This window comes from Camelina sativa, chromosome 6 (assembly GCF_030686135.1).
Source record: "Camelina sativa cultivar CO46 ecotype springtype chromosome 6, ASM3068613v1".
NCBI lineage: Eukaryota > Viridiplantae > Streptophyta > Magnoliopsida > Brassicales > Brassicaceae > Camelina > Camelina sativa.
The window spans coordinates 1,418,280-1,441,648 of NC_141885.1; the positions used below are offsets into that span (position 1 = coordinate 1,418,280).

General features: G+C 36.2%; 7 protein-coding genes, 1 long non-coding RNA gene and 1 pseudogene across 14 annotated transcripts; 5 read left to right on the forward strand and 4 right to left on the reverse strand.

The window, feature by feature from the left end:
- Positions 1–1,607: 1,607 nt before the first annotated feature.
- Positions 1,608–2,000, forward strand: LOC147942115 (uncharacterized). Its single transcript, XM_087455533.1, has one exon. The coding sequence runs from the start codon at positions 1,608–1,610 to the stop codon at positions 1,998–2,000; it is 393 nt and encodes a 130-aa protein (XP_087311659.1).
- Positions 2,001–4,980: 2,980 nt separating this feature from the next.
- LOC104790042 (putative pectate lyase 6) lies at positions 4,981–7,209 on the forward strand. The gene is made up of 4 exons (XM_010515738.3): positions 4,981–5,473; positions 5,571–6,252; positions 6,425–6,667; positions 6,752–7,209. The coding sequence occupies exons 1-4, from the start codon at positions 5,277–5,279 to the stop codon at positions 6,989–6,991; spliced, it is 1,362 nt and encodes a 453-aa protein (XP_010514040.1). The 5' UTR covers positions 4,981–5,276; the 3' UTR covers positions 6,992–7,209.
- On the reverse strand, positions 7,107–9,743 carry LOC104790043 (uncharacterized). Of its 2 annotated transcripts, none has more exons than XM_010515739.3 (13): positions 9,471–9,743; positions 9,323–9,384; positions 9,143–9,211; positions 8,998–9,073; positions 8,840–8,910; positions 8,652–8,753; positions 8,468–8,557; positions 8,299–8,373; positions 8,082–8,114; positions 7,864–7,944; positions 7,641–7,712; positions 7,440–7,511; positions 7,107–7,353 (listed from the first exon to the last, which is right to left on the reverse strand). In XM_010515739.3, the coding sequence occupies exons 1-12, from the start codon at positions 9,523–9,525 to the stop codon at positions 7,467–7,469; spliced, it is 831 nt and encodes a 276-aa protein (XP_010514041.1). In that variant the 5' UTR covers positions 9,526–9,743; the 3' UTR covers positions 7,107–7,353; positions 7,440–7,466. The 2 variants fall into 2 exon arrangements, with proteins under 2 accessions (XP_010514041.1, XP_010514042.1); XM_010515740.3 differs by having other exon boundaries at positions 7,459–7,511; positions 9,471–9,669.
- A 67-nt stretch (positions 9,744–9,810) lies between these two features.
- Positions 9,811–11,762, forward strand: LOC104790044 (single-stranded DNA-binding protein WHY3, chloroplastic). The gene is made up of 7 exons (XM_010515741.3): positions 9,811–10,230; positions 10,330–10,430; positions 10,533–10,625; positions 10,851–10,945; positions 11,046–11,122; positions 11,199–11,287; positions 11,374–11,762. The coding sequence occupies exons 1-7, from the start codon at positions 9,996–9,998 to the stop codon at positions 11,491–11,493; spliced, it is 810 nt and encodes a 269-aa protein (XP_010514043.1). The 5' UTR covers positions 9,811–9,995; the 3' UTR covers positions 11,494–11,762.
- On the reverse strand, positions 11,686–14,048 carry LOC104790045 (pentatricopeptide repeat-containing protein At2g02750 pseudogene; annotated as a pseudogene). The gene has a single exon (XR_015560244.1). The product of XR_015560244.1 is annotated as a pentatricopeptide repeat-containing protein At2g02750 pseudogene (transcript).
- LOC104790047 (ubiquitin-conjugating enzyme E2 2) lies at positions 14,031–15,823 on the forward strand. Its single transcript, XM_010515747.3, has 6 exons — positions 14,031–14,460; positions 14,742–14,878; positions 14,981–15,006; positions 15,099–15,188; positions 15,272–15,360; positions 15,476–15,823. The coding sequence occupies exons 2-6, from the start codon at positions 14,754–14,756 to the stop codon at positions 15,602–15,604; spliced, it is 459 nt and encodes a 152-aa protein (XP_010514049.1). The 5' UTR covers positions 14,031–14,460; positions 14,742–14,753; the 3' UTR covers positions 15,605–15,823.
- A 12-nt stretch (positions 15,824–15,835) lies between these two features.
- Positions 15,836–18,643, reverse strand: LOC104790046 (uncharacterized). Of its 4 annotated transcripts, XR_015560245.1 has the most exons (10): positions 18,412–18,639; positions 17,978–18,153; positions 17,648–17,715; positions 17,459–17,560; positions 17,213–17,368; positions 17,019–17,123; positions 16,697–16,793; positions 16,533–16,612; positions 16,271–16,345; positions 15,836–16,164 (listed from the first exon to the last, which is right to left on the reverse strand). XR_015560245.1 is itself a non-coding variant. In XM_010515744.3 (9 exons), exons 1-8 carry the CDS (start codon positions 18,495–18,497, stop codon positions 16,533–16,535), a joined length of 870 nt encoding a protein of 289 aa, XP_010514046.1. In that variant the 5' UTR covers positions 18,498–18,643; the 3' UTR covers positions 15,836–16,345. The 4 variants fall into 4 exon arrangements, 2 of the variants coding, with proteins under 2 accessions (XP_010514046.1, XP_087311804.1); XR_015560246.1 differs by lacking the exon at positions 17,019–17,123 and having other exon boundaries at positions 18,412–18,550; XM_010515744.3 differs by having other exon boundaries at positions 15,836–16,345; positions 18,412–18,643.
- LOC147942116 (uncharacterized) lies at positions 18,349–22,788 on the forward strand. The gene is made up of 6 exons (XR_015560247.1): positions 18,349–19,770; positions 19,938–20,688; positions 20,781–21,004; positions 21,125–21,222; positions 21,454–21,891; positions 21,972–22,788. It is a non-coding gene; the product is annotated as an uncharacterized LOC147942116 (long non-coding RNA).
- Positions 19,670–22,801, reverse strand: LOC104790048 (putative LRR receptor-like serine/threonine-protein kinase At2g02780). 2 transcript variants are annotated; one of them, XR_015560243.1, is made up of 7 exons: positions 21,321–22,584; positions 21,110–21,231; positions 20,789–21,046; positions 20,516–20,709; positions 20,386–20,423; positions 20,191–20,305; positions 19,670–20,105 (listed from the first exon to the last, which is right to left on the reverse strand). XR_015560243.1 is itself a non-coding variant. In XM_010515748.3 (7 exons), exons 1-7 carry the CDS (start codon positions 22,582–22,584, stop codon positions 19,854–19,856), a joined length of 2,232 nt encoding a protein of 743 aa, XP_010514050.1. In that variant the 5' UTR covers positions 22,585–22,801; the 3' UTR covers positions 19,670–19,853. The 2 variants fall into 2 exon arrangements, 1 of the variants encoding a protein (XP_010514050.1); XM_010515748.3 differs by having other exon boundaries at positions 20,789–21,035; positions 21,321–22,801.
- Between the last annotated feature and the right edge of the window lie 568 nt (positions 22,802–23,369).

Here is a 23,369-nt window from a genome sequence, read left to right on the forward strand (position 1 = left end):
TTAGATTAAGAAAATAAATAATATATATCATCTTAATTTTAGAATTTTTCATTAATTTTTTAATTTTAAAAATATTGATTGCATTTACTTCAAAATTTCGTAACTTTTATGCTCAGATTGAAATATGAGAAAAGTGGGATTTAAAGCCTTAAAATCACACCGACAAAGCCAATATTTCTGCTATTAATCATCTTTTTGTTGCCAAAATTGTTTTTCTTTTTTTGTTAAAATAAAATTAAATATTCATTTACCTCTTATTTTTATGGGTATGAATGGTGATTGCGGTCAGGACGGCCAAATTCGTCAGCAGTTTAGTCTGTCCCAAAAATAAGGCGGATAGCAGACCACTGCGGACCAAGTCTATTTGTATGTAAAAGCGGTCCGCAGCGGTCTTGTTTCTGCTTTATTTAGATCGTACTACTGTAGACTGCATTTGATGAATGGTAAATAAAAAGTGATTCAGTCCACAGATAAATTTGTCCGTCCTGACCACTGCAAGCATTCACACCCTATAAATGTAGATCCTAAATTCCAACGTAAACAAAAGCTGGAAAACGACAAACAAGTCTGACTGTTTATACTTATCTATTTCTCTTGTCTCTGTGTGTTATCAAATCAATGCAGCCTCGCTTACGTGGCATCTCATATTTGTACTTTACTCTCCCGGTGGTAACATGTGTCATTCACTCATCGCTTACTATTGGATTCCACTCAGGAGGCCCATTGGGCTGTATTATGCTTTCAAAAAAATGTGTCGCAATGTTAACTTTTAATTACTATTTTAATATATGTTCACTCGAATTTATTATTTAACCAGATAAAGATTCTCATGATGATGTGCCGGTTTAAAAATTGGTGAAGAAAATAAATTTTAAACAATTAACAATTTATTTAAATTATTAAAAAAATTAATTCCTAAAATAAATATATTAATAATTTTAGTTAGATAAAAAAAATCATATTTGTATTTACCTTCATACATTTTTTTATAGTTTTATATTTTAAATATATTATAAAAATTGTTACAATAATCTAAAGCTAAATTATACTCCACCAAAAATTTTACCAAATACTCATCACTACAAATATTATTATTGTAAATTTTTCAGAACATTTCACAATTTATTACAAAATATTTTATATCCAAACAATTCATCAAAACAACATATAATTAATAACCACGTAAAATTTTATTTTATGTTTTACCATTAAATACATGCTCTTACACCCAAAATTATTTTATTGTTAAAGTATGCTCTTTATCACCACCTAAAATATCTTTTAAACAAATTAAACAAATTATATATTACTTTACTTTCATTTTGGCATAATTATAGTTCTTATAATTACTAAAATTGTTTTGTGACATAATTTTTTAACCATGAATATTTTTACTCCAAAAATATTTTGGATGAACAACTCGTGAAAATTATTAACTCGAGTAGAATGATTTTATGACCAACCAAATAAAATTTTATTGAGAAATTGAAAGAAAGATAATATAACATAAAAAAATAAAAAATTTGAAAATTATAATCATGATGGTATATATAAAGTCTTAGATAATTCAGATATACAAATAAAAAACTTCATAAACAATCCAAAACATGACATATGTCAGATCAGATTGGTGCTCTAGAGTTGGTGAAGATCAGATTTTATTGTTGGGTGATAGATGTCTTCGTCGAAGCCCTTCCCCGCTTCATGCAGAATTGGAGGCTCTACTTTGGGCAATAGAGTGTCTCCTCGCTAATGGAGTTGTTTTTCAGCGTGATGAGACGGACAGCGCCGAATTAGTTACGATGATTCAATCTCCTGAAGATTGGCCGGCTTTCTCTAATATCCTTGACGATTTCCACCTGCTTCGGGCCGCCTTTCCTCTCTTCTCCCTGTCCAAGATTCCTCGTTCATCGAATTTGAAAGAGGATTGTCTTGCTCAATCGTCTAGATCTTTTTCCCTCCGAGTTAGGTCATCATTTTTGGAGTACTTTTCTTATTAATGTTTGGTTGACAAAAAAAAAACATGACATATGTCATAATCACATTAAAGGATCGATGACCTGTTTACTCCTCAGAAGTATCGCATTGTACAAAATTACTTAGAACTATGACCTTGTTTCAAATATTCTCGAATCGTAAGTTCTCAATTTATTTTTATCCAAATCAAAACTTCTCATATATTTCTCTATATATCTGAGTTTAAACGGTTTACAAACCAAATCCGATAAAAACCACATAAATCCGGTTTGAAACCAATTTTAAAACGGTTTACCGTTCTAACTTTCCAAATTTCAAAATCACTTCTCAATTACTCTATCAAATAGCTTTTGTTTCAGTACTGGAATCATTGACATTATCCAGAAGAGAAAACTCTAGATTTTGACCAGAAACATCAACCATCGACTCTTCGAAACTTATAACGCTACTAACGCTTTATATACTTTGATTTAGCAGGATTTTGGAACCTCCATCAGTGTCTCCATCCTCGATTAATATAGCAGGCTTTATATACTTTGATTCTATTCATTTAATATGACAGCTTCCATTGAAGAACCTACACGAATCAAAGACCCATAATAGATAAGCAAAATTATATCAGAAAAAAAAAATCAAATATCAAAGCTATCGATATAAACATGTAAATTTATGTAGATATAATGTTATTTTCTTAATTAGTTGTCCTATTACATTTCAAAAGTAATAATTCTTTTGACATAACTTCTGTTATTCTTTTTAGATTTGTTATTACTTATTTATTGATTAATAATTATATACATGTTTAATAAAAAATATCTTTGTTTATACTCAAAATGTAATTAAGAAAACACGTATAATACAATTAGCATACAATGAAAAATATATTAGTTCGTTAATTTTCCTTTTTGATTTAGGAATTTTTTTATATATAATAAACATGTAAATTTTATATAGATTTAATGCCATTATCTTAATTAGCTGTTTTGAAAACTAATAATTTTTGACACATGTCAACATCTTATCAGTATACTTGACACGTGTCATGATCCTGTTAATGGCTAAATTTGAAAACCCAACTTTATATAATAAGACTAGATATGGACCCACCCGATGTGCGAGTTTTAAAATTTTGTAAATAAAATAAAATTTAATAAAAATATAGTATTAAAATTTGTTGTACGTTATTTATATTTTTTTGCAATAATACACTGATTTATATCCATTTATAATTTTTTATGTATGTTACTATTAAAGTGTATTTTTTACATCTAAGTATATTATATGTTACTAATATATTCTTTACCACCACCTAGAAAAATATCTATATAAACACTTAAACCTATTATATGTTGATTTGTTTTTACTTTTGCATAGTTTCCTTAATCACTAAAATTGTTGGTTGAAGAAACTTTTGGGATAAAAAATATATTACATAGTATACTAATCAATGTATCATAAAAATAGTGTATGACCAACCATGAAGAGAACTGCGTCTCCGCCCTCCTTCCTTATGGAGAGAACCTTGCATCCAACTTCCTCTACCAGGAAGAGAACTTTGGTTCTGCCTTCCTCCCTTAGGGAGATAACCTTGCATTCGTCACACCTCTTCCACCATAAAGAGAACATTGGCTCTACCCTCCTCATGTGTAGAAAGAACATGTTCACGTCTGTTAACTATCTCAAAGTGGCATTGCTCCAACAACCAATAAAACTAAAAGCCATTTTCCAACATCACAAATTCTTTTGATAGTAACTAATGTTAAATTTCCCAATGTATTCGTGAAAAAGTCTTTGACACATCATAATGTAGCCTCTATTTCCAAACTCCTTTGGATCTATCCAAAATGGTTTATGTTTTTCCAATCTATCTATCTATGTTTGTTGTAATCTTGTGTTTGAGTAGTCATTTTATCCAACCAATAGGTTGATAAGGTTCTACTCTTTATCTTCCTTTGGAATTGAATTTGCATTAAAAAATAGGTTTATGACCAACCAATCAAAGTTGAGAAATTAGAAGAAAATTATTTTTACATAGTTAAAGAATTAATAGAAAATTATAAGCACAGTAATATATGAATCTCAAATCAAAGATGAAAATATAAATTAAATAAAACAATCTAACAATATTACAATAAAATAAGCAAATAATGTTATAATTTCAAATTTTATGAAACATTTAATCTATTTAATTTTTTTTTTAACTATTTAATTTTTGTAATTTTTTTATAATTATCTTTTTATATTATTAATATTGTTTAAACAATTTTTTTTGTTTTTTATCATAATCTCAAATCTTTCCTATTAAATATTAACTTTTACATATGTCAAAATCTTTGATTAATAACTTTACACGTGTCAAAATCCTGTTAATGGCTAACTTTCAAAACTCAACTTTATATAATAAGATTTTATGATTAGTAATTTTTTTTTCTTGATTTTTTAAAAATATTTTTTCTTTTACAGTTGGAAATTTGTGTTAAATTGATAATTGTCACAATCTGGTTAGTTAGTAACTTATAAAATTGACACGTGTCACAATCTGGTGAGTTAGTAAGATTTTTTTCTTTTAAAATTAGAAATTTGTGTAAAATTGACACTTGTCACGATCTGGTGAGTTAGTAACTTTTAAAATTCACACATGTCACGATCTAGTGAGTTAGTAACTTTTGAAACCTTACTTTATATAATAAGATACCTAAGAAAATAGCTACAATTTTTAAAAAATATTATCGTATACATAGCACATTTCAAAAAAAAAAATTTAACATCTAACTTTTATTAATTTAGAGAAGAAATATACACAGATTTTTAGAAAACACTAATTTTTAAATAACATCAATAAAAGATAATACTAAATTTTCAAAAATAACACTGAAATCCTTTTGTAAAAATTCTTAAGTACCAAAAATAATAAAGAAGAAAACTCAAAGTAAAAGTAATATTAGGTCAGAAGACAAAAATAACTGAATATATTCCACAAAAGAAGGATAAAACAAAGAAAGAACAGTAAAAAAAACAGCCAAACAATAATTGGTTTTCAAGAAAAGTAACAGAGAGAGTTTTAAAAAATTAATGGTTACCTAATAATAATTACTCTGTTAATCGTTAATCGTTAATCCTCCATTAATGTCTTTCATTTTCCCTCTCTCTTTTCAAGTTCCTTGTTATTTAAGAAAGCCATGAATCCGATCATCTATTTCTAACCCTGGGCCGACCAGAAAACTTTTTGGACGACCCATATCTCAAGGGTTCTAATTATCAAAAATACAAAAAATAAAAATCTCTCACCGCCGATTTAAATGGTGAATCTTGGGAGCTACGTTATCGTCTTTGTCTCGTTGTCTCTCGCCGTCGTTGTTCCAACGGTTCATGCCCACGTCGCCGAATATGATGAATACTGGACGCAGCGTCAAACGGAAGCGTTGCATCAAACTTTGGAATCTTATGACCCGGAGCCCCTTAATGTCACAGACCACTTTAACTACCATGCCGCCTTGTGGGTTCTCTAAATTTAACTTACGTAGGGTTTTTAATTTGTTATTATAATCTAACTCCTTCCGGAAGTAACTCATGTTTTCTGTGTGTTTTCTCAGAGCCATGGAGACGACGGGGATAGCTAACGAAACAAGGAGGGATCTCCGTCAGGTCAAAAGTGGTAAGAAAAGACGTGGAGGAAGGTATGAATCCCTTAACGCGATTGACAAATGCTGGAGAGGCGACAAAAACTGGGACAAAAACCGGAAGAAACTAGCAGACTGTGTCCTTGGATTTGGCCGCAAAACAACCGGAGGCAAAAATGGACCGATCTATGTGGTCACTGATCCATCCGACAATGATCTATTGAACCCGAAACCAGGAACTCTAAGACACGCTGTGACAAGAGACCGACCACTCTGGATCATATTCGCAAGACACATGATCATAAAACTGCAACAAGAACTGATCATAACGAATGATAAAACAATCGACGGTCGGGGAGTTAGTGTTTATATAACCGGGGGTGCAGGTTTAACGTTGCAGTACGTGAGGAATGTGATAATACATAATATTTATATCAAACAAATTAAAAAAGGACCTGGTGGGTTGATTAGAGACTCCGAGCATCATTTTGGGCTTCGGACAATGAGTGATGGTGACGGGATTAGTATTTTTGGAGCGACGAATATATGGATCGATCATGTCTCGATGACGGATTGTTCTGATGGGATGATTGATGCGATCATGGGATCGACCGCGATTACTATCTCCAATTCCCATTTTACCGACCACGACGAGGTAAATAAGGCTACAAATAAATTAAGTTTTGGCATAAAATCCAACCAAATTACTGTTTTCGAAAACCATATTAACAAAATCGAACAGTGGTCCATTTTTGCTTAAGATGTTCACGATAGCGTATATGCAAACTTCGAACAATGAGGCCTAAGGTCTCCCTTAACTACTGCAGGTGATGCTGTTTGGGGGTAAAAACACGGATGTGATCGACAAGAAAATGCAGATAACAGTTGCGTTTAACCATTTTGGTAAGAGATTGAAGCAAAGAATGCCAAGGGCCAGATACGGTTTGGTCCATGTTGTGAACAATGACTACACTCACTGGGAAATGTATGCAATTGGTGGAAACATGAACCCGACCATTATAAGTCAAGGCAATCGTTTCATTGCTCCTCCTAACGAAGATTCCAAGCAGGTAAAAAAACCACTAAAACTCTCGAATCAACAGTTCACTACACTACACTTGAGAGACACGACTGAGAGAGATTTTGAAATGCAGGTTACAAAGAGAGAATACACACCTTATCCTGAATGGAAAACATGGAACTGGCAATCAGAGAAAGATTATTTCCTGAATGGAGCTTACTTTGTGCAATCGGGAAAGGCAAACGCCTGGAGCACTGCCCCGAAAAATCCAATCCCTAGAAAGTTTGCAATCCGGCCTCAACCAGGAACAAAGGTCAGAAGACTCACAAAGGATGCTGGTGCGCTTGGCTGCAAAGCAGGCAAGTCTTGCTGAGAAAAGCTCCACGTTCGTGTGTTTGTGTTCCCGTGTTGTTATGGTAACAAACAAAGAAATCAGACTAAAAGAATTGTATTTGTTGTGGATGGTGTTTGTAACAAATTGTGCATAATGCAGTAAGGCTTATTATTATTATTAGAAGAAGAATAGAGGTTCATTTTTTTTGTTGGATGCAAAAAAAATCAAGGATAAAGCATATTCTTTTTGTTTTTGAATCTTCTTACTTGCCTCAAAGGACACTAATCTAAACACCAATACATAATAAAGTAATCACTCCTATTAATCCTATACCTTCTACCCAATCCAGGGTCATTCCGTCAATGCTGTCTGGCTTATGCTATTAGACTCGTGTCTTCTTGCTTCAAAAGAAAAAAGAAATAAACGTTTAAGACAGACTTGGTTTTATCCCTATTCATGAAGAACGAATTATTATGTCATAAAAAACCTTGATGATATATTGGTACCATCTGAATTAGCAGTCATCTAGTAGCTCTATCTTAGCGCTCTCTTTTAAACCCTGAAACATGTCAAGAGACAAATCGGGTGAGAAGAGGTTTCATTTGGAGTTTTAATAAAATCATATTGCTGCATCCGATTCTATCCGTGAGTGTACTTGTTATCATATACTCTATTGACCCAACAATACCTCTGAGCTTGAAGCTTCTTCGTTGGTAAGTACTATACATGTGTTTGACTTCCCTGAAAGCCGAAGCTTCTCCTGCCAGACCACATGAAGAAAGTATAAAATTCCATGGACAAGATGGAGGAGGTTAATAGGTTATATATGTGAGACCAATAATAAACTATTGCTTAGGGCTATATACATACTAATTCTTCATCTAAATGTTTCTTCTCACAAGAACACATACCTGTATCAATATATCTGGCAGCTTGTGATTTTCTCCACCCAAAGAGTCGCACAGATACATCAAACCCATATTCGCAATATTCTGCCCAGCAACAAAAGAAGACCAATAAGTAAATTTGATCTTTTACTTCATGGCTCGATGATTAGCTACCAATGATCCCTTCAAATGTTTTTGAGAACATTAATAAATAACAAGGGCGGAAATAAAGAAGTATGTACCTGCTTGTACTCAATGCTATCTAATTTTCCACCCTAAGAAATTGGGAATTTAGATGGAATCAGTAAGCTATAACGACCACAAGAGATATGTACTTTTGTGTTTATTGTAGTGATGAGTTTAAATTAATGTTCAAGTTATAAGCAAAGGAAAGAGAACAAATCTTATTGGTGGTCAAATATAATCTCAGACATGTTTTATAACAACAGTACCACGCACCATACCACCAAAGAGGCTATGCATTGCGTCAAAATCATCTCCAATGTTAGCAAGATCCTCAAGAGCCAAACCCACCTATCAGATAGATATATGAAACTTAATACTTGTTAATACCAACCTCAAAGGAACAACTCTTGAAACCTGTTAATACGTAATACCAGATTCATACATTATCCTGGACTCCCTTTAAAAGATCTTTCTGCACATCCAGCTTATCATCCACCTTCTGAAGCCGCTGACTCAGGTGTTTCTTAGCATTCTGACCAAACAACATAAGAAAAAAAGCCCTATACAATTAGAAATCTATAAAGATCATAAATAAGACCTGAAAAGTCGATAGAAGAATCACCCACAGAAATAGCTTCTGAAACGGTATCCAAATGCTTTGTCAAGTTCGCCACAGCATTGTCCATGTTCTGCTTTGTTATGCACATGATATCAGAGAATGAAATCCCCTACCACAGAGAAAAAAACATCAGCTTCAGAGAAAATTAAATCCCAAAAAAAAAACTGTAGTTAGACTTAGAACTCTACAAGATACCTTGAACCACATGTAACCATAGCCTAAAGCTCCCAAAGTCGCTGCTGGGACTATAAACGGTGTATAGTCAGCTGGAAAATGGTAAAATGAGAAAGTTAGAGAGAGATAAACAAACATATCTTCAAAAACACCAAATCAAAAACTTGCAAGAGACAAACCTCCTTGACCTCCATTCACTACAGTTATCTGCCGCGACGAAGCCAATTGCCGAACCTCCATTGCTAATCGTTGCATCTACCAAATTCTCTCACACATTTATATATGATTGTTCCAAAAAATTTGATCTTTTTACACAAATTTTACCTGAGTAGTCATGCCATCAGCATCATCATTCGTATGATCACCAGATTTCTCAAACCGCTTAACCAAAGCCTTTGAATTTGGAGAAAACAAAACAAAACAAAAAACCATTTTTTTACAACTCCCTTCTGATCCAAAACTCAGAAGATGAACAACAAAAGAAAGCTTTTTTACTAAACGTACCTGTAGCTCACCCAAAATATCAGACATCTTCCCATTCTTAACCAGAATCGTACTAGTATAACCTTCAGATTCAAAGACAACATAGAAGCTCTCTGTAAACTCTATATTTGGGGAGAATCATAAAGCTCGAGAAACCCTAGACACCTACCTGCTCCAGCTAGAAGCAAAATCTTCGATAACCCAATTCCAGATTGCATAGCCATGGTCGTCGGAGCTTCCTCACAGGTGGGTGAAAACAAAAAGAAGTTGTCTTCTTTCTTCGTCGACCTCTGTAAACAGTTTCGCTCGCCGGCGTAAGAAACTGTCGCAGGTCAATGTCGGTTTATGTTGAACGATGTCGTTTTGTTGTACTTCGTAGTTATAAACTCTTTGACCTTGCCACTAAACTAATCTCGGCCGTTAAGAGTGACTCATAGAAGCCAAATCATTAAATCTGAACCGTGCATTTAAAAGTAACTTAGAGGGTCAACTCTACGAATATTGGGTTAATGTTGAAAGGTTCTTAATATTATATTGGGGCAAATTTGTAAATTATAAATATGAATGGGTAAAAAACGAATTAAAGAGAAAGTCTTCTTCTCTTCTAAAACCCTTTTCCTCCTCCATCGTAATCCAAACCAACCCCAGTGGAGAAGACGAAGCATTCAGACTTGAGAGGGAAAAGCAAAAAACGATGTCGCAGCTCTTATCTTCTCCTCCAATGGCGGTTTTCTCCAAAACCCATAAGTTTACAGACGCTCGTTTTCTCTCTTCTCACTCAATTCTCACCTCCGGTGGTTTCGCCGGAAAAATCGTTCCTTTAAAAAAACCGACGGCGAGGTTGAAATTAACGGTGAAGTCTCACCAAGATGATTACTTTGAGAAGAAGAGGTTCGGTGACGTGTCTTCTTCTTCGTCTACGCAAAACAGTAGGTCACTCAATTGTTTTTGAATTTTGAGTAGTGGAAAGCTTGAAATTTCAGAAAAAGTTTGATTTTTTTGTTTGTTTGTTTGGGTTTTATATATAGCTGAAGGATCTTCTCCTAGATTCTACGTGGGCCATTCGATTTACAAAGGGAAAGCTGCTCTTACGATAGAGCCACGAGCTCCTGAGTTTGTGGCTTTGGAAGTATGTCTCTCTCTCTCTTTTGGAATATCAAAAGCTCTATACTACTGTGCTTATCTCTCTAGGTTGATCTCATTACTTCCTCTTGTGATGGTTTTGATCCAGTCTGGTGCGTTCAAGCTTACAAAGGAAGGTTTTTTGTTGCTCCAGTTTGCTCCTGCAGCTGGTGTTCGTCAATACGATTGGAGTAAGAAGCAGGTTTGATTTTTTATCTTTCACTTACTAGTACTTTCAGAGATTCTGATAAGCATCATGAACTTGATTTGGTGAAAGAAACAGCCTTTTTACTTTCAATAATGGTTGTGGTTGGTTAGATTATGTTTTTATCTTGAACTTGGTAATTTATAGATTGTGTTAATGATAAAACTTGGTTTGGTGAAAGAAACAACACTTTTACTGATGTTTTGATGTCGAATGATGCAGGTGTTCTCGTTGTCAGTTACAGAAATTGGTAACCTAGTTAGCCTTGGGCCGAGAGAATCATGTGAATTCTTCCATGACCCATACAAGGGAAAAGGGTATGGTCTAGGGATCCTATGAGGTCTTTTTTCATTACACAGAGTGTGTTTCTCTTTGCAGTTCTGATTCGTAATTTGTTTTGTTTTTTGGTTGTTGTAGAAGTGATGAAGGTAAAGTGAGGAAAGTACTGAAAGTTGAGCCCCTCCCAGATGGTTCTGGCCGCTTCTTTAACCTGAGTAAGCCAAACCTTTATTTCTTCTTCTTTATTTTTCGTCAAGCTCTTCTAATTTCCATTGCTTATTTTCCATGAAGGTGTTCAAAACAGGCTCTTAAATGTAGATGAGAATGTGTATATACCAATCACTAAAGCAGAGTTTGCTGTTCTTATCTCTGCTTTCAACGTGAGCTCTCTCTCTCTCTTTCTCTCTCTGTGAGTGAAAAGCCTTTTCCCTTGTTCTAGCTTCTAACTTTACACATTGAATTGCAGTTTATCTTGCCCCACCTTATAGGCTGGAACGCATTTGCGTCCTCCATCAAACCAGAAGACTCTAACCGACTTAACAATGCGTCACCTAAGTATGGAGGAGACTACGAATGGAGTAGATGATGGAGATGGAGGCAACCTTGCAAAATCGGTTCTTCCGTCCGTCCCATCTTTTTGTTATTTCAAATCAATGAATCACCAAGAGCTGTTCGAGACAGAGAACACAAAAAAAAAAAAAAAAAAAAAACCAGCAGGAGAGACTGAAGTAGCGTTTGGACCAAACGGGATGTGTTGTTGTGTAGGAAGTAACTCATATTTTGTGTTAGATAATTTGTATTCATTGAAGAGCAACCGATTACAATTTTGCTAATATAAGAATCACGTTACTCTTACTCTTGTGTAGTCTTTACATATTATATTTGATCACAAAGGGTCTAATACTCTGATCTCTTAGGGAGCATTGACATGCTCTCGATTTGGGAGTTCCTAAACCAGGTAATTCATCCGATCCAGGATTGCATTCGCAGTGTAGAAGAAACTAAGGGACCTAAACAAACAAAGATAAAAGAGATCATTGTGCGGATTATCGCATTCAGACATTAAACAGAGTGTGATACCCCGCACAATGAGCTGTTTCACTTTGTTTCTTTAGGTCCTTAAGTGTCTTCCACACTGCCTATGTAAACCTGAATCAGTGTATCACCTGCTTTACGAGCCCCGAATCAAGAGCATGTCAATACTTCCCAAAGAAATCCCTGCCTTTGCTCACGTTTGACCACTCAGCAAATACTTAAACAGACAAACTAAGACCTGGAAGTTTCACCAGTTGCTTCTGATCTATTAACTGCCTAACACTTTCCACATCTTGCCATCTTTCTAGTGCAGCATATATGCTGGACAAGATCACAAATGGAGCTGAATTCTCTGGCTCTAACTCTGCTAGTTTCATTGCCGCTTCCTCTCCAAGAATTGGATCCAGGTGTTGCCTACATGAACCGAGCAAAGAAGAGTAAACCGACGATGATGGTTCTGACATTTGATCGATGACCTCTTTGGCTTCTCTTAATCTCCCAAACCGACCCAAAAGATCAACCATACAACCAATGTGCTCTGTACTAGGTTCATATCCATATTCTTCCTGCATCAACGTAAATACTTGAGATCCCTTCTCGACATTGCCACAGTGACTACAAGCTGATAGAACAGCAGTAAAGGTTGCCATACTCGGTTCTACTTTCTCCTTTCGTAATAGGTCAAAGATTTCAATTGCAGAGTCACACTCTCCATGTTTACCATAGCCAGATATCATAGCGTTCCAGAACACGGGATCCTTGGGTTTCGGTTCAAACCGATCAAAAATCCGGCGTGCCCACAAAGAGAACCCACATTTCATGTACATGTCGATGAGAGACGTCGAAACATATATATCCCTTTCAGCTGCAGCTTTAATGACATGCCCGTGGATCTCTTTGCCGTTCTTAAAAGCCCAGATATCTGAACAAGCAGATAAAAGGCTAGTGAGACATTTCAAACTAGGAACCATAACTACTGATAGCATTCTCTCAAAGAACTTGAAAGCTTGGACTGCTTTCCCTAGTTGTGAAAAGCCACTGATCAGTGAATTCCACGTCGCTGAATCAGGCTTTATCCCCTCGGAATCCATCTGTTCAAACAGCACAACTGCTGTCTCATGCTGTCCATTAATCATCATTCCAGAGATAACAGAGTTCCAAGATATCAAGTTCCTTGTATCTTTCAGCTCGGTGAAAACACTGTATGCTGATTTCCAACATCGACATTTCGAATACATATCAATGAGAGCTGTACCGATCATTGCATCAAACTGAAACTCTTTTTTCATGACAAGACCATGTATTTGTCTACCATACTGAAGATTCAAAAGACTAGCGCAAGCAGTTATTGCATTAATGAAAGTAACAGGATTTGGTTCTTCACTTGAAAACTTCCTCATGAGATTGAAGACACTAGGGACCAAATGCATAACTCCATTCTCAATCAATCCTGAGATAAAAGCATTGTAGGTCACAACACTCTTATGAAGCACTTTTTCAAACATCTTAGCAGCCAAAATCCACTCTCCACATCTCGAATACATTGAAACAAGAGAGGTTCCAACGTAAACATCCATCTCAAACCCTGATTTCATCGCCAAACAATGCAATTGCATCCCTCCTTCCATATCCCCACAGCTACCCAAAACACTCGCCACAGTAACCGAATTTGTCCCAGACCCAGAAACCCTAGCATCCCCAAACATCCTTAACGCATCTCTACAAAACCCATTCTCCAAAAGCCCAGAAACCGCCGCATTAACACTCGCAACACCCTTCTCAGGCATTTCGTCGAGCACTTTGAGAGCATCCGTCACCTGCTTCACCTTCATATACATACTCACCAAAGCCGTCGCCGAGAAAACATCAACGAAAAATCCAGTTTTGATTACATGGGCATGCAGAACCCGACCTTGTACAACGTCACCGAGCTTCGCACATGATTTGAGCAGAGGCGGGAACGTGAACTTATTAGGAGAGTGAGACAAAACCGCATCCAGCGAAGATCCACCACATGTGACGAGATTCGAGACTCGGTGTCTCGTGAGGTTTATCATCTAGAATAAAGCAAATTCGAAACCAAAAGACACATCAAAGCTCTGAATTCAAAAGATTCAAAACAATGAACTTTTTCCCCAAGTGAAATGAAATAAAAAAAATCACTCTTTTTTTGTTGGTTAAAACCGGTTTAATTTCGGTTAAGCGCTACACTCTCGCATGGCCTCTGAACAAAAAATATCTGAAGTATCTCTGACTGTACACAGCTTTGATTAGATCGAAGCTTCTAGAAGATCACATCACACCACTGCGTGCGTTATACGAAGTTCCACATCATTTCTCCTTTCTCTCTATCATCGTCGCTCGGTGAATTATTCGAGGATCTTCGAGCTTCTTTGATCGGAGACTTTTTCTTTTTCTCTCGTCGTCGTTGTTTGAATTATCCGGCCAATTCTTCGCCGCAAGGAGAGATGCTAGCTTGACGACGAACCTCCACCGATCTTTCCCTTTTTGTATAATAGTAAGATCTCTTTTTTTATCACGATGCTTCGTTGTTAGATCCGTAGATTCAGATTGTATTATGATTCTTTGGATGTTTTTTTGTGTGAGATTGATCCGATGTTAAAAGATTCCTATAGGTTGTGGTTTTGTAAAGTATTTTGCTTTTTCCGATTTTGCAATTGATGTGCTTCTCTAAGAGTCACCAATATGTGGGAATGTGCAACCACAATATAGAAGAACATAATTGAGATTTTGATTTGAAGTTGAGTTTTTGAAATTTGGTAATGGTTTTAATGATAGGGTAAGAGAAGGATGTCGACTCCAGCGAGGAAGAGATTGATGAGGGATTTCAAGAGGTTGCAGCAAGACCCACCTGCTGGTATTAGTGGTGCTCCTCAAGACAACAATATCATGCTTTGGAATGCTGTTATATTCGGGTAATGGAACAAAACCAAGTAAAAAGATTGATACTTGACAGGTTTCGGAGACATTCTATTTCTGCACTGTACTTATTGAACATTTTGTTTGTGGATTTGCAGGCCGGATGATACCCCTTGGGATGGAGGTAAAGTTTTGTTATTGTAACTAACCACTTACCTTGAGATTTTGGAAATCTTATATATCTGGTCTTATGTCTCATTTCGATGATCTTGTCAGGTACTTTCAAACTCTCACTGCAGTTTTCGGAAGATTATCCAAATAAACCACCGACAGTTCGGTTTGTTTCACGGATGTTTCATCCTAACAGTAAGTTAGAGATTACCACATCATCTTTTCTTGTTCTGAGTGCATGTGATTGATGAAACTCGCACTTGGTCAATGTTGTGCAGTTTATGCTGATGGTAGTATATGCTTGGACATTCTCCAAAACCAATGGAGTCCAATATACGATGTTGCTGCTATCCTAACCTCCATTCAGGTATATATATACAGAAATGTTATGTCGAAATGCTTCTCATGTCTTGTTTCTCAAATTAGGATCTAATTTGATTACATTAGTGGCTGAACAGTCGTCCTTTTTTTTTTTATCGCAGTCATTGCTATGTGATCCTAATCCGAATTCTCCTGCAAACTCGGAAGCTGCGCGAATGTTCAGTGAAAGCAAGCGTGAGTACAACAGAAGAGTTCGTGAGGTTGTTGAACAAAGCTGGACTGCCGACTAGTAATTATATTGTTGTAGCATTTGTCTTCAAATAACACTAAACCTCCTCTCTTGTATTTGATTCGACCATCACACTTCTCTGAGAGTTCTCTCTCCCTCCCACTCGCTTTTATGTCTTTGTGTGTTTTTCAAACTCTGTGATTTGTTGCTTTTGTTGTTTCGTTGTATTTTCGCAACCACACTCATCTTCATAATTGTAATATGTATTTCAGTTCGATCATTGTTGCTGCTCTTTTCTTTTGCTTTTATATATGATAATACAGATTACTAATTCAGCTAATAGAAGATGTCATATACACTTGTTACTGTTTCTACACTTTTTTTGTCTCTCTTTATGAACATTTTATTCATATATTGCATTCATGGAGGATTCATGATTCCCACCGCTTGTCTCCATCCTTGCTGCACTTGAATTGTATACAGCAGATTCCAAGACAGTCGATAGCAAATTCCGCTGTTGTCCTCAACGAGACAACGACTAAGCATATGAATATGATTCTTTAACAGATGGAGCTGCTAAGCTACTCAATAGTGTGGTTCATCTCGTAAACCCTTCTCCAGCTTCAATAAATAGCATCAAGGTTTCAAATTTGTAAGGTTCTGACTGAAACAGAACAGACCTAAAGCTTTAAACTTCATCTATGAAGAGCCTGCAGTCACTACTTGCCTGTGATGGTCTGAAGTAGTATCACTCCCATACTGGTAAACATCTTCTTTCGCTCCATCTCCACTACTCCCAAGTCTGCAACCAATTCGATAACAAGTTTATATTCAACCTTATGATGGGTTCTGCTCGTGCAAAAGTTACTGGTGATTTTCCAAGATGCTCAGATAATAAGATTGATATTTTGCTTGCATGGAATGTACTACAGAGGGATTTCTTGGAAAACAAAATGCTATAGAAATCTGAAGGTTGAAGGCTGCACTACCTAAAGAAATTTGCTTTCAGAAATAAGTTCATCTTCTACAAATGGGATGGTTTTTCGAACAATTACCCTCATAGGAGCTCCTGCAAGAAGGAAAAATATGTGATTAAGAAAGCACTAAATAAATGGATTGTTCAATATCAAGAGCTATGTCAACTGAATCTCACTAGCTTGATCATCTTCAATACAGACTGCAGCATAATGAGAATCAGCCAACTCCAATAGGCCAAACTTCCAATCTCTGTTGCATTTCTTCGTCTCCTCCTATGAATTGACAGACAGTTCAGACGTCTAGAGAAAAAAATCAAGCGTCCTATAATTCTAAAGCTACTGTCTATTTATACACTATGCAGCAAAAACTTTTTTTCGACAGCAATGAAAAAGATACTGCAAAGGGAAATTTCAGAAAGTTTACAACGCAACAACTAATCACATTTGATAAACACCCTATTCGATTCCAGAATGTGTGATTAAAAGTCTAAATGAAACCTTGCAAAGATTGTACCCTCCATTTGTTCCAGCCTTAAACTGGATTGTGAAGGTATTAAAAGGTGCAGCAGAGAAACCTTTTCCTAATGCTTTCACATATGCTTCCTGGAAACAGAACCATCACAACAGTTCTAACCTTTCGAGAAGAAACAATTTTCAGGCTCTCAAGTATATATGTTGTCAGTATAAACTACCTTAAGAGTCCATAACTTAATAAATTCCTTTCGCTGAACTTCGGGGTCTGGTATAGTTGACAAAAACGTCACTTCATCAGTAGAGTAAAATCTCTCTGCTAATGTCAAGACATCATGTTTTATCTTTCTATCCTTGTCTTCAAGATCGATACCAACCTACAGTCGTAATAAACTGCAACTGCTCAAATCTTTTAAAAAGAAAGCATTGACAAAAATGTATGTATTTGCCTGAATTAGAAGACTTACAGGAACATGTAGAGTCACCCCACAGGCAACTAATGAATCTGTGTGGGAGATATTGAAATGCAATGGTGGGTCACTACAGTTCTTATAATTCTGCCAATCTACCTATCAAAAAATAAACAAAAAAAATGGAAATTTCGCCTTAAGCCGAGACTATGAGTCTAGTATAATAAGACCAAACAACTGTTTCACCTCAGGCTTCCCATACATATTCTTCTTGAACATCAAGGTCCGAGGATCGACCCCATTGTTTGTTTGATCTAGAAATATGAAAGTTACAGTTAATGCTCAGCAAACCCGTAATCAGGTAATCAGGTAATGCAACATTATTGAATAAAATCATTTGAAGACAAGTTTCCCAAGTTTTCTTTCTAATATGAAAGGTAGTCTAAGCAACGAGAATCGTCCAGTGCCTATAGTTAAGGAGACTAAGGATCTTAATCTTCAGAAACAAAGCCTAATAGGAAAGTCCAGTGCCTAATGATTGATACTAGCTGTAAAGTAGAAGAAAACATAACATACATCTTGCAATGGTGGTCCGAACCAAAGTGCGGGCAAGCAAAGCATTCTTCTGAAGCTTATCGCCTCGCATCTGAAGAACTTTATCATTCTCAGGTGGTGACAGAAGTTGAGAGTATTGTTTTAGAAGAGATGTACTCTTCACTTCATCTGGTATAACATACCATAGATGAGTCTCCCTACATGTAAAGAATAAGAACACAATCAATATAAAACTGACAAAGGTAAGCTTCAACACTATATACCAAAATCATATCAGCCCATTTGGATCAATCCATAAAAACATCAGAGAACCCTAAAAAGTTAAGCTTTTTATTGCATTCCAGCTCAAAGTCAAGCTTTTTATTGCAATCCAGCTCAAAGTCAAGCTTTTTATTGCATTCCAGCTCTGAAACTTATGAATACTCTTTAACATACGCAATGAACTAACTACTCACATCCGAGATGGAAGTTGCAGGGGAACCAGTTTAGGCAATTCGATTGAGAAGCTTCGCTGCATTTGCGACATGATACTGGTTCTCATCAGCTATATAAGTAGGTACCAGAACTGAGCTCCAATTTAACCCCGAACCATTGATCGGAAGTTGCTCCGGTAAGGAAATAACGGCGGCGGCAACGATTTGCAGCAGACGGAGGAGAAGAATCATATTATTGTAACCTGGTTTGGTTGTACGTATAAGTCTATTATTCCCTTATTAGTTTTGCGTAATTTGGGCCAGCCAGGCCCATATAAGATAATAGAACTATGTACGTATCAGAGGAAAATTGCGAGGCTGAGCTCTTTGTGCTGCTATAAATGTGGTTTCTTCGAGTATGCACGCAAGGTGTTCGACAAAAACCCTCAATCACGTACGCTTTGATATCGTCTATCTGATTCTAGTAGAAGTCAATGTTATTGTAGCAAAAAAGCTTAGTCCGCCATGATAGGTAGCTATGGGGTACATGGAATGGGTGAGACGGGGCTTAATATTTTCAATGATATGATAAAAAAGCGGCGTAAGACCCCCTGGGATGTTGTTGTTTGTGATGGTTTTATTTACGTGAAGCCATTAAACGCCTACTGATAAAGGTTCAGAGTTGTTTGGTGCGATGAAGAGAGAGAGTCTAAGCTGGAGTCTGTTCCTGAACACTACTCTTGCCTAGTTTATCTACTTGGAAGAGCTGATCGACTGGATTGAAGCCATGGGGAATCAATGCCACTTGAACAAGATGAGGCTGATCGAGTAATGATGAGAGAGAGAGAGAGGATTCAGGATATAGTTTTGTGGAACAGAAGATAAGAGTTCACTTGTTTATAGCTAGCGACAGAAGTCATGAGGAAACAGAGGAAAATTTATAGAATGCTGGCTGAGTGAAAGACTTTTGTAATGGAGATTGTGGGAATTAACATGGAGTGTGATAGAGGGCAGAAAGGTTTTGAGAAGTAGATGTGAGCATAGTAAGAGGTTAGCAGTAGCTTTTGGGATCAGTATTCCAGGCACAGAGGTTCTTGTCTGATAAAGAACCTGAGGTTGTCGATCAAAGATGGACTGCAGACTAGCAATCATATTATTGTGGTAGCATTTGTCTTCAGAAAACATTAAGCCTCCTCTCTTGTGTTCCACCCACTCTCTATGTCTTTGTGTGTTTTTCAAACTCTGTGATCTGTTGCTTTTTATGTTTCTATGTATTTTTGTGACCACATTCATCTTCCTCTTTAGTATATATATATTTCAGTTCGATCATTCCGCAGATGTATTGCTGTTTATTTGATACAACAGATTGGGTACTAAGTAAGCTAATAGAAGATATTACAGGTAATCTATGAAACTACATATTGACTCTTCACTGTTTCTACAGTTTTTTTACTGTTTTTTTAAACATTTTCTTGAGGATTTTGTCATTCATATATTGCCTTCATGGATGATTCATGATTCCCGCTGCTTGGTCTCCATCCTTGCTGCACTTGAATTGTATACTGCAGATTCCATACAACATCTTCTATCGAAGGCCGCTTTGTCTGATCTTCACAAAGACAGTTGATAGCAAACTCTACTGTCGTCCTCAACGACTCATAAGCATATGATCCTTTAACAGATGGATCTGCTAAGCTGCTCAGTACTGATGGTTCATCTCTCAAACCATTCTCCAGCTGCAAGAAATAACATTGAGGTCAAATTCATAGACCATGTTGGATTAACTAAGATGAAAAAGGTTCTGACTGAAACAGAACAGACCTGAAGCTTCAAACTTCCCATCTCTGAAGATCCTGAAACTACTACTTTGCCTGTGATTATCTGTAGTAGTATCACTCCAAACTGGTACACATCTTCTTTCTCTCTATCTTCGTTACTGCACACAATTCACTAACAAGTTTCAGAATATTTATGGGAGAGAACACATTTTATTTATATCTTTAGAGATACAACAACCTCCGAGGATTTTTGGCTTGAGGACTCTCTTCTCCAACCTATAAATGCCATGAAATTTTCTTAGATTGGTCAATTAAAAGACGAAGAAAGATATTTAGGAATTTAATTGAATTAGTCAAAGAATTAATACCTTGGTTGGTAAAGGAATAGTATAGCCACTGATTTTTACAGTAAGTGTTTCATCAAGCATGATATTCTCTATCTTCAAATTGTTCCCAAAGATCCCTGGTGCTACTCCCATGTGCAAGAACTGTATCCCTCGAGCCACTCCTATGGCTATCGCCATTCTCTGAGGCCATTTCAGTACTTCTTTCTTCCTACAGTCTGATTACAAAAATTCCCATAATGAATAACCATTTGAATCTATTCTGAATATATTTTCTGTTTCTTTTCAGGTTATTACTTGTGAGAAAGTCCCTCAATGATCCACTAGAGATGTATTCTTGGACGATAAAGATGGTGTGTCCAGAGTGTTGATTGTGGTCTTGGTTACTAGCGATGCAGTGTCCAAGAACGCTAACCAAATGCATATGCCTTAGCTTTGATAAAACTTCCATCTGTTGAGCTAAGCTTTGTGGCAAACTCTTCTGCTTCAGCTTGATACATTGCACTGTCACTGGTATGCCTTCTCTTAGACAACCTGTGTAAAGCTGTTCGGATACTATATATATATTAATTAATCAGGTTCATCGCCAGAGTCTCAAGTCATGTTTTTCTTTTTTACCTGTTCTGCGAACAGGCTTGCTGCATCAAAGTCGTTAGTTGCTTCTTCCAATTCCTCCAAGGAGAAAACACGGTACGGCGGCAGACCAATCACCGCAGATCTCATTGTATGCGGTACACGTTCTACACTCAGAAAGAAACTGTTAATGGTTTTTCCTAGAGAAAAACTCACTTTCAAGATTTTAAAGTAAATAATAATAGTCATCGCTTACTTGAATCTGGTAATGACTTAGAGCTGGTGGTTGTGGTGCTGCAAACTGAGACTTTATCAGAGGCATGTCTCTCGTTGTTGTTGTTGGTTACTTCAGAATGATTTTCTTCTGATCTTGATTTTCTTTTTTTCAGGGCAATCAAAATCAACAGAACCAAAATTGCTGCAAGGATGACCGCACTGATGATTATCAAAATCACTAGCCCGAGTTTGATTCTTGTAGAATCTTTCTCTTTAACCTTAGGGATAGGTTTCACAGCAATTGCTTTGCTTGCTTGGTTTTGACAGAAAGAAAGCGGACGCTGATACTTGGCATTAGGAGTGCCAGTCAAAGACAAGCAATTGAATGAGAAAAGCACTGTCTGATTCCTGAAAGTCTTTGAAGAGTAGCAAGAAGGAAGCTTTCCGGTTAAGAGATTGTGAGAAACATCAAAAGTTCTAATCTTTGAGGATCTGCAGGAGGAATCTGGAAGTGACCCGCTTAACATATTCTGATCCAAACTGAGAAATTGAAGAGAAGGAAGCGAAAACAGAAACTCTGGAATCGACCCGGTGAATTGGTTGGAAGAAAGGTCTAAACTTTGTAGCTTATTCATCTTCTTGATCTGTTCTGGAATCTTGGATCTAAAGGAGTTGTTCTTCAATGAAACAGAGATGAGCTTACTTGGGAGGGAAGGAACTGTAGGACCGAGTTTATTACCTCCCAATTCCAGCTCTTGAAGATTCGACAACCCTCTGAGATCATCAGAGACAAACCCCCAGAACATATTGTCAGTTAAAACAAGGCTTCTCAGTTTCTTCAAAGACGCAATCTCTGCCGGGATCTTCCCGGAGATGAAATTGGAGCTGAGATTCAAAGACTCGAGAGAAGGTGATAACTTGGTGATGATTTTAGGAGAGAGAGAACCAGAAATCCCGAGAGAGGTAAGAGACAAAGTGTTTAAGCTTGAGAGCTGTGTAAGAAGAGTGAAGAGTTTATGAAAACTTCCAGAGAGCTTACTGGTTCTATTCCCGGTGATACTTAACTCTGTTACGTGACCTTTGAAGCAGACGATTCTGAAGGAATGAGAAGGACGAATGCGGCAGAAGTTGGTCGTATCGGTCCATGATTGAAGAATCTGTGGATACTGTAGTTGCTTCTGGATTTCAAGAAGAGTTTTTGATTCACTACTTGAAGCTAGCTGAGACTCGGATAGTACATGGGTTTGAAGAAGAAGAAGGAAGAAAGTGAATGAAAATACATGGATTTGAGGACACTTCTGCATTTTCTTGGGAAAACTTACAGTGAATTAAAGATGTATTTTTGGATTTAGAGATTGGAATTTTTCATTTTTTTCAGTGGAACAGAGACAGATCTATTGGAAAATTGAATGAAAACTTTTGGATCAAGTGATGGAGGGTAAAATGTATAAATTTTCTTGAAGATTTACGTGTGAAACTTAAAAGAATGAGTGAAGAAAAAAAGCCGATTAAGGTGGAGGCAATTAATGCCATCTTTCATTTCATAAACTTTTATAATACTTTTTTGGTTTGGTTGTTTGTTCATTACTGCACATTGCACAACCTAAGTTTGACAGACTGTTTTTTTAATGAATCCAAGAAGATGAAACTTTTGTATTATTGTAACAATAACAACTTCTATTCCACATGATATTTTTGATCTAAATATTTGTTTCTAATTTAACTCAACTTGTCTAATTATGAACTCAGAAGACTTAGCAAAATGTCAAAAAAAAAAGTTGATAGTTGATAGTTGATACTAAAGACTTTCGCATGTTATCATTTGGAACCTTAATCAAATGTTTGTTTTTGTATTTTTGTTCATGTGATAAGTAATAATAACTCAAATGGTTCATCAGTTCACAGCTAATAAGACTTATCAACAGTTCAACACTCTAATGATTTTTCTTTCTTTGTTCATTTTCGTACATAGATTGATTAAACTCGTGCTTTTGTTTTGTTAATATAAAACATCTGCATTTGGATTATAACATCTATAGTTAATTTGATCGAGATGTTTTTGTAACTTGTCGGTGAGAATGAGATTAAG

Bases quoted from the DNA above. Each gene is read 5' to 3' on its own strand.
- LOC104790043 (XM_010515739.3), bottom strand. From the start codon at position 9,525: ATGGCTATGCAATCTGGAATTGGGTTATCGAAGATTTTGCTTCTAGCT. The intron at 9,074-9,142 runs GTAAAATTTGTG...AGAATTTGGTAG, and splicing joins CTGATGGCATGACTACTCAG to ATGCAACGATTAGCAATGGA. The intron at 7,713-7,863 runs GTATGTGTTCTT...GTGGTCTGGCAG, and splicing joins TGCCAGATATATTGATACAG to GAGAAGCTTCGGCTTTCAGG.
- LOC104790044 (XM_010515741.3), top strand. From the start codon at position 9,996: ATGTCGCAGCTCTTATCTTCTCCTCCAATGGCGGTTTTCTCCAAAACC. The intron at 10,231-10,329 runs GTAGGTCACTCA...TTTTATATATAG, and splicing joins TTCTTCGTCTACGCAAAACA to CTGAAGGATCTTCTCCTAGA. The intron at 11,288-11,373 runs GTGAGCTCTCTC...ATTGAATTGCAG, and splicing joins TTCTTATCTCTGCTTTCAAC to TTTATCTTGCCCCACCTTAT.
- LOC104790048 (XM_010515748.3), bottom strand. From the start codon at position 22,584: ATGCAGAAGTGTCCTCAAATCCATGTATTTTCATTCACTTTCTTCCTT. The intron at 21,232-21,320 runs GTAAGCGATGAC...TTCTGAGTGTAG, and splicing joins TAAGTCATTACCAGATTCAA to AACGTGTACCGCATACAATG. The intron at 20,424-20,515 runs GTATTAATTCTT...TGGCATTTATAG, and splicing joins CTATTCCTTTACCAACCAAG to GTTGGAGAAGAGAGTCCTCA.
- LOC147942115 (XM_087455533.1), top strand. From the start codon at position 1,608: ATGACATATGTCAGATCAGATTGGTGCTCTAGAGTTGGTGAAGATCAG.
- LOC104790047 (XM_010515747.3), top strand. From the start codon at position 14,754: ATGTCGACTCCAGCGAGGAAGAGATTGATGAGGGATTTCAAGAGGTTG. The intron at 14,879-14,980 runs GTAATGGAACAA...GTGGATTTGCAG, and splicing joins TGGAATGCTGTTATATTCGG to GCCGGATGATACCCCTTGGG. The intron at 15,007-15,098 runs GTAAAGTTTTGT...TGATCTTGTCAG, and splicing joins TGATACCCCTTGGGATGGAG to GTACTTTCAAACTCTCACTG.
- LOC104790046 (XM_010515744.3), bottom strand. From the start codon at position 18,497: ATGAGAACCAGTATCATGTCGCAAATGCAGCGAAGCTTCTCAATCGAA. The intron at 17,716-17,977 runs GTATGTTATGTT...TCATATTTCTAG, and splicing joins TCGGACCACCATTGCAAGAT to ATCAAACAAACAATGGGGTC. The intron at 16,613-16,696 runs GTGAGATTCAGT...TCCTTCTTGCAG, and splicing joins TATTGAAGATGATCAAGCTA to GAGCTCCTATGAGGGTAATT.
- LOC104790042 (XM_010515738.3), top strand. From the start codon at position 5,277: ATGGTGAATCTTGGGAGCTACGTTATCGTCTTTGTCTCGTTGTCTCTC. The intron at 6,253-6,424 runs GTAAATAAGGCT...TAACTACTGCAG, and splicing joins ATTTTACCGACCACGACGAG to GTGATGCTGTTTGGGGGTAA. The intron at 6,668-6,751 runs GTAAAAAAACCA...TTTGAAATGCAG, and splicing joins CTAACGAAGATTCCAAGCAG to GTTACAAAGAGAGAATACAC.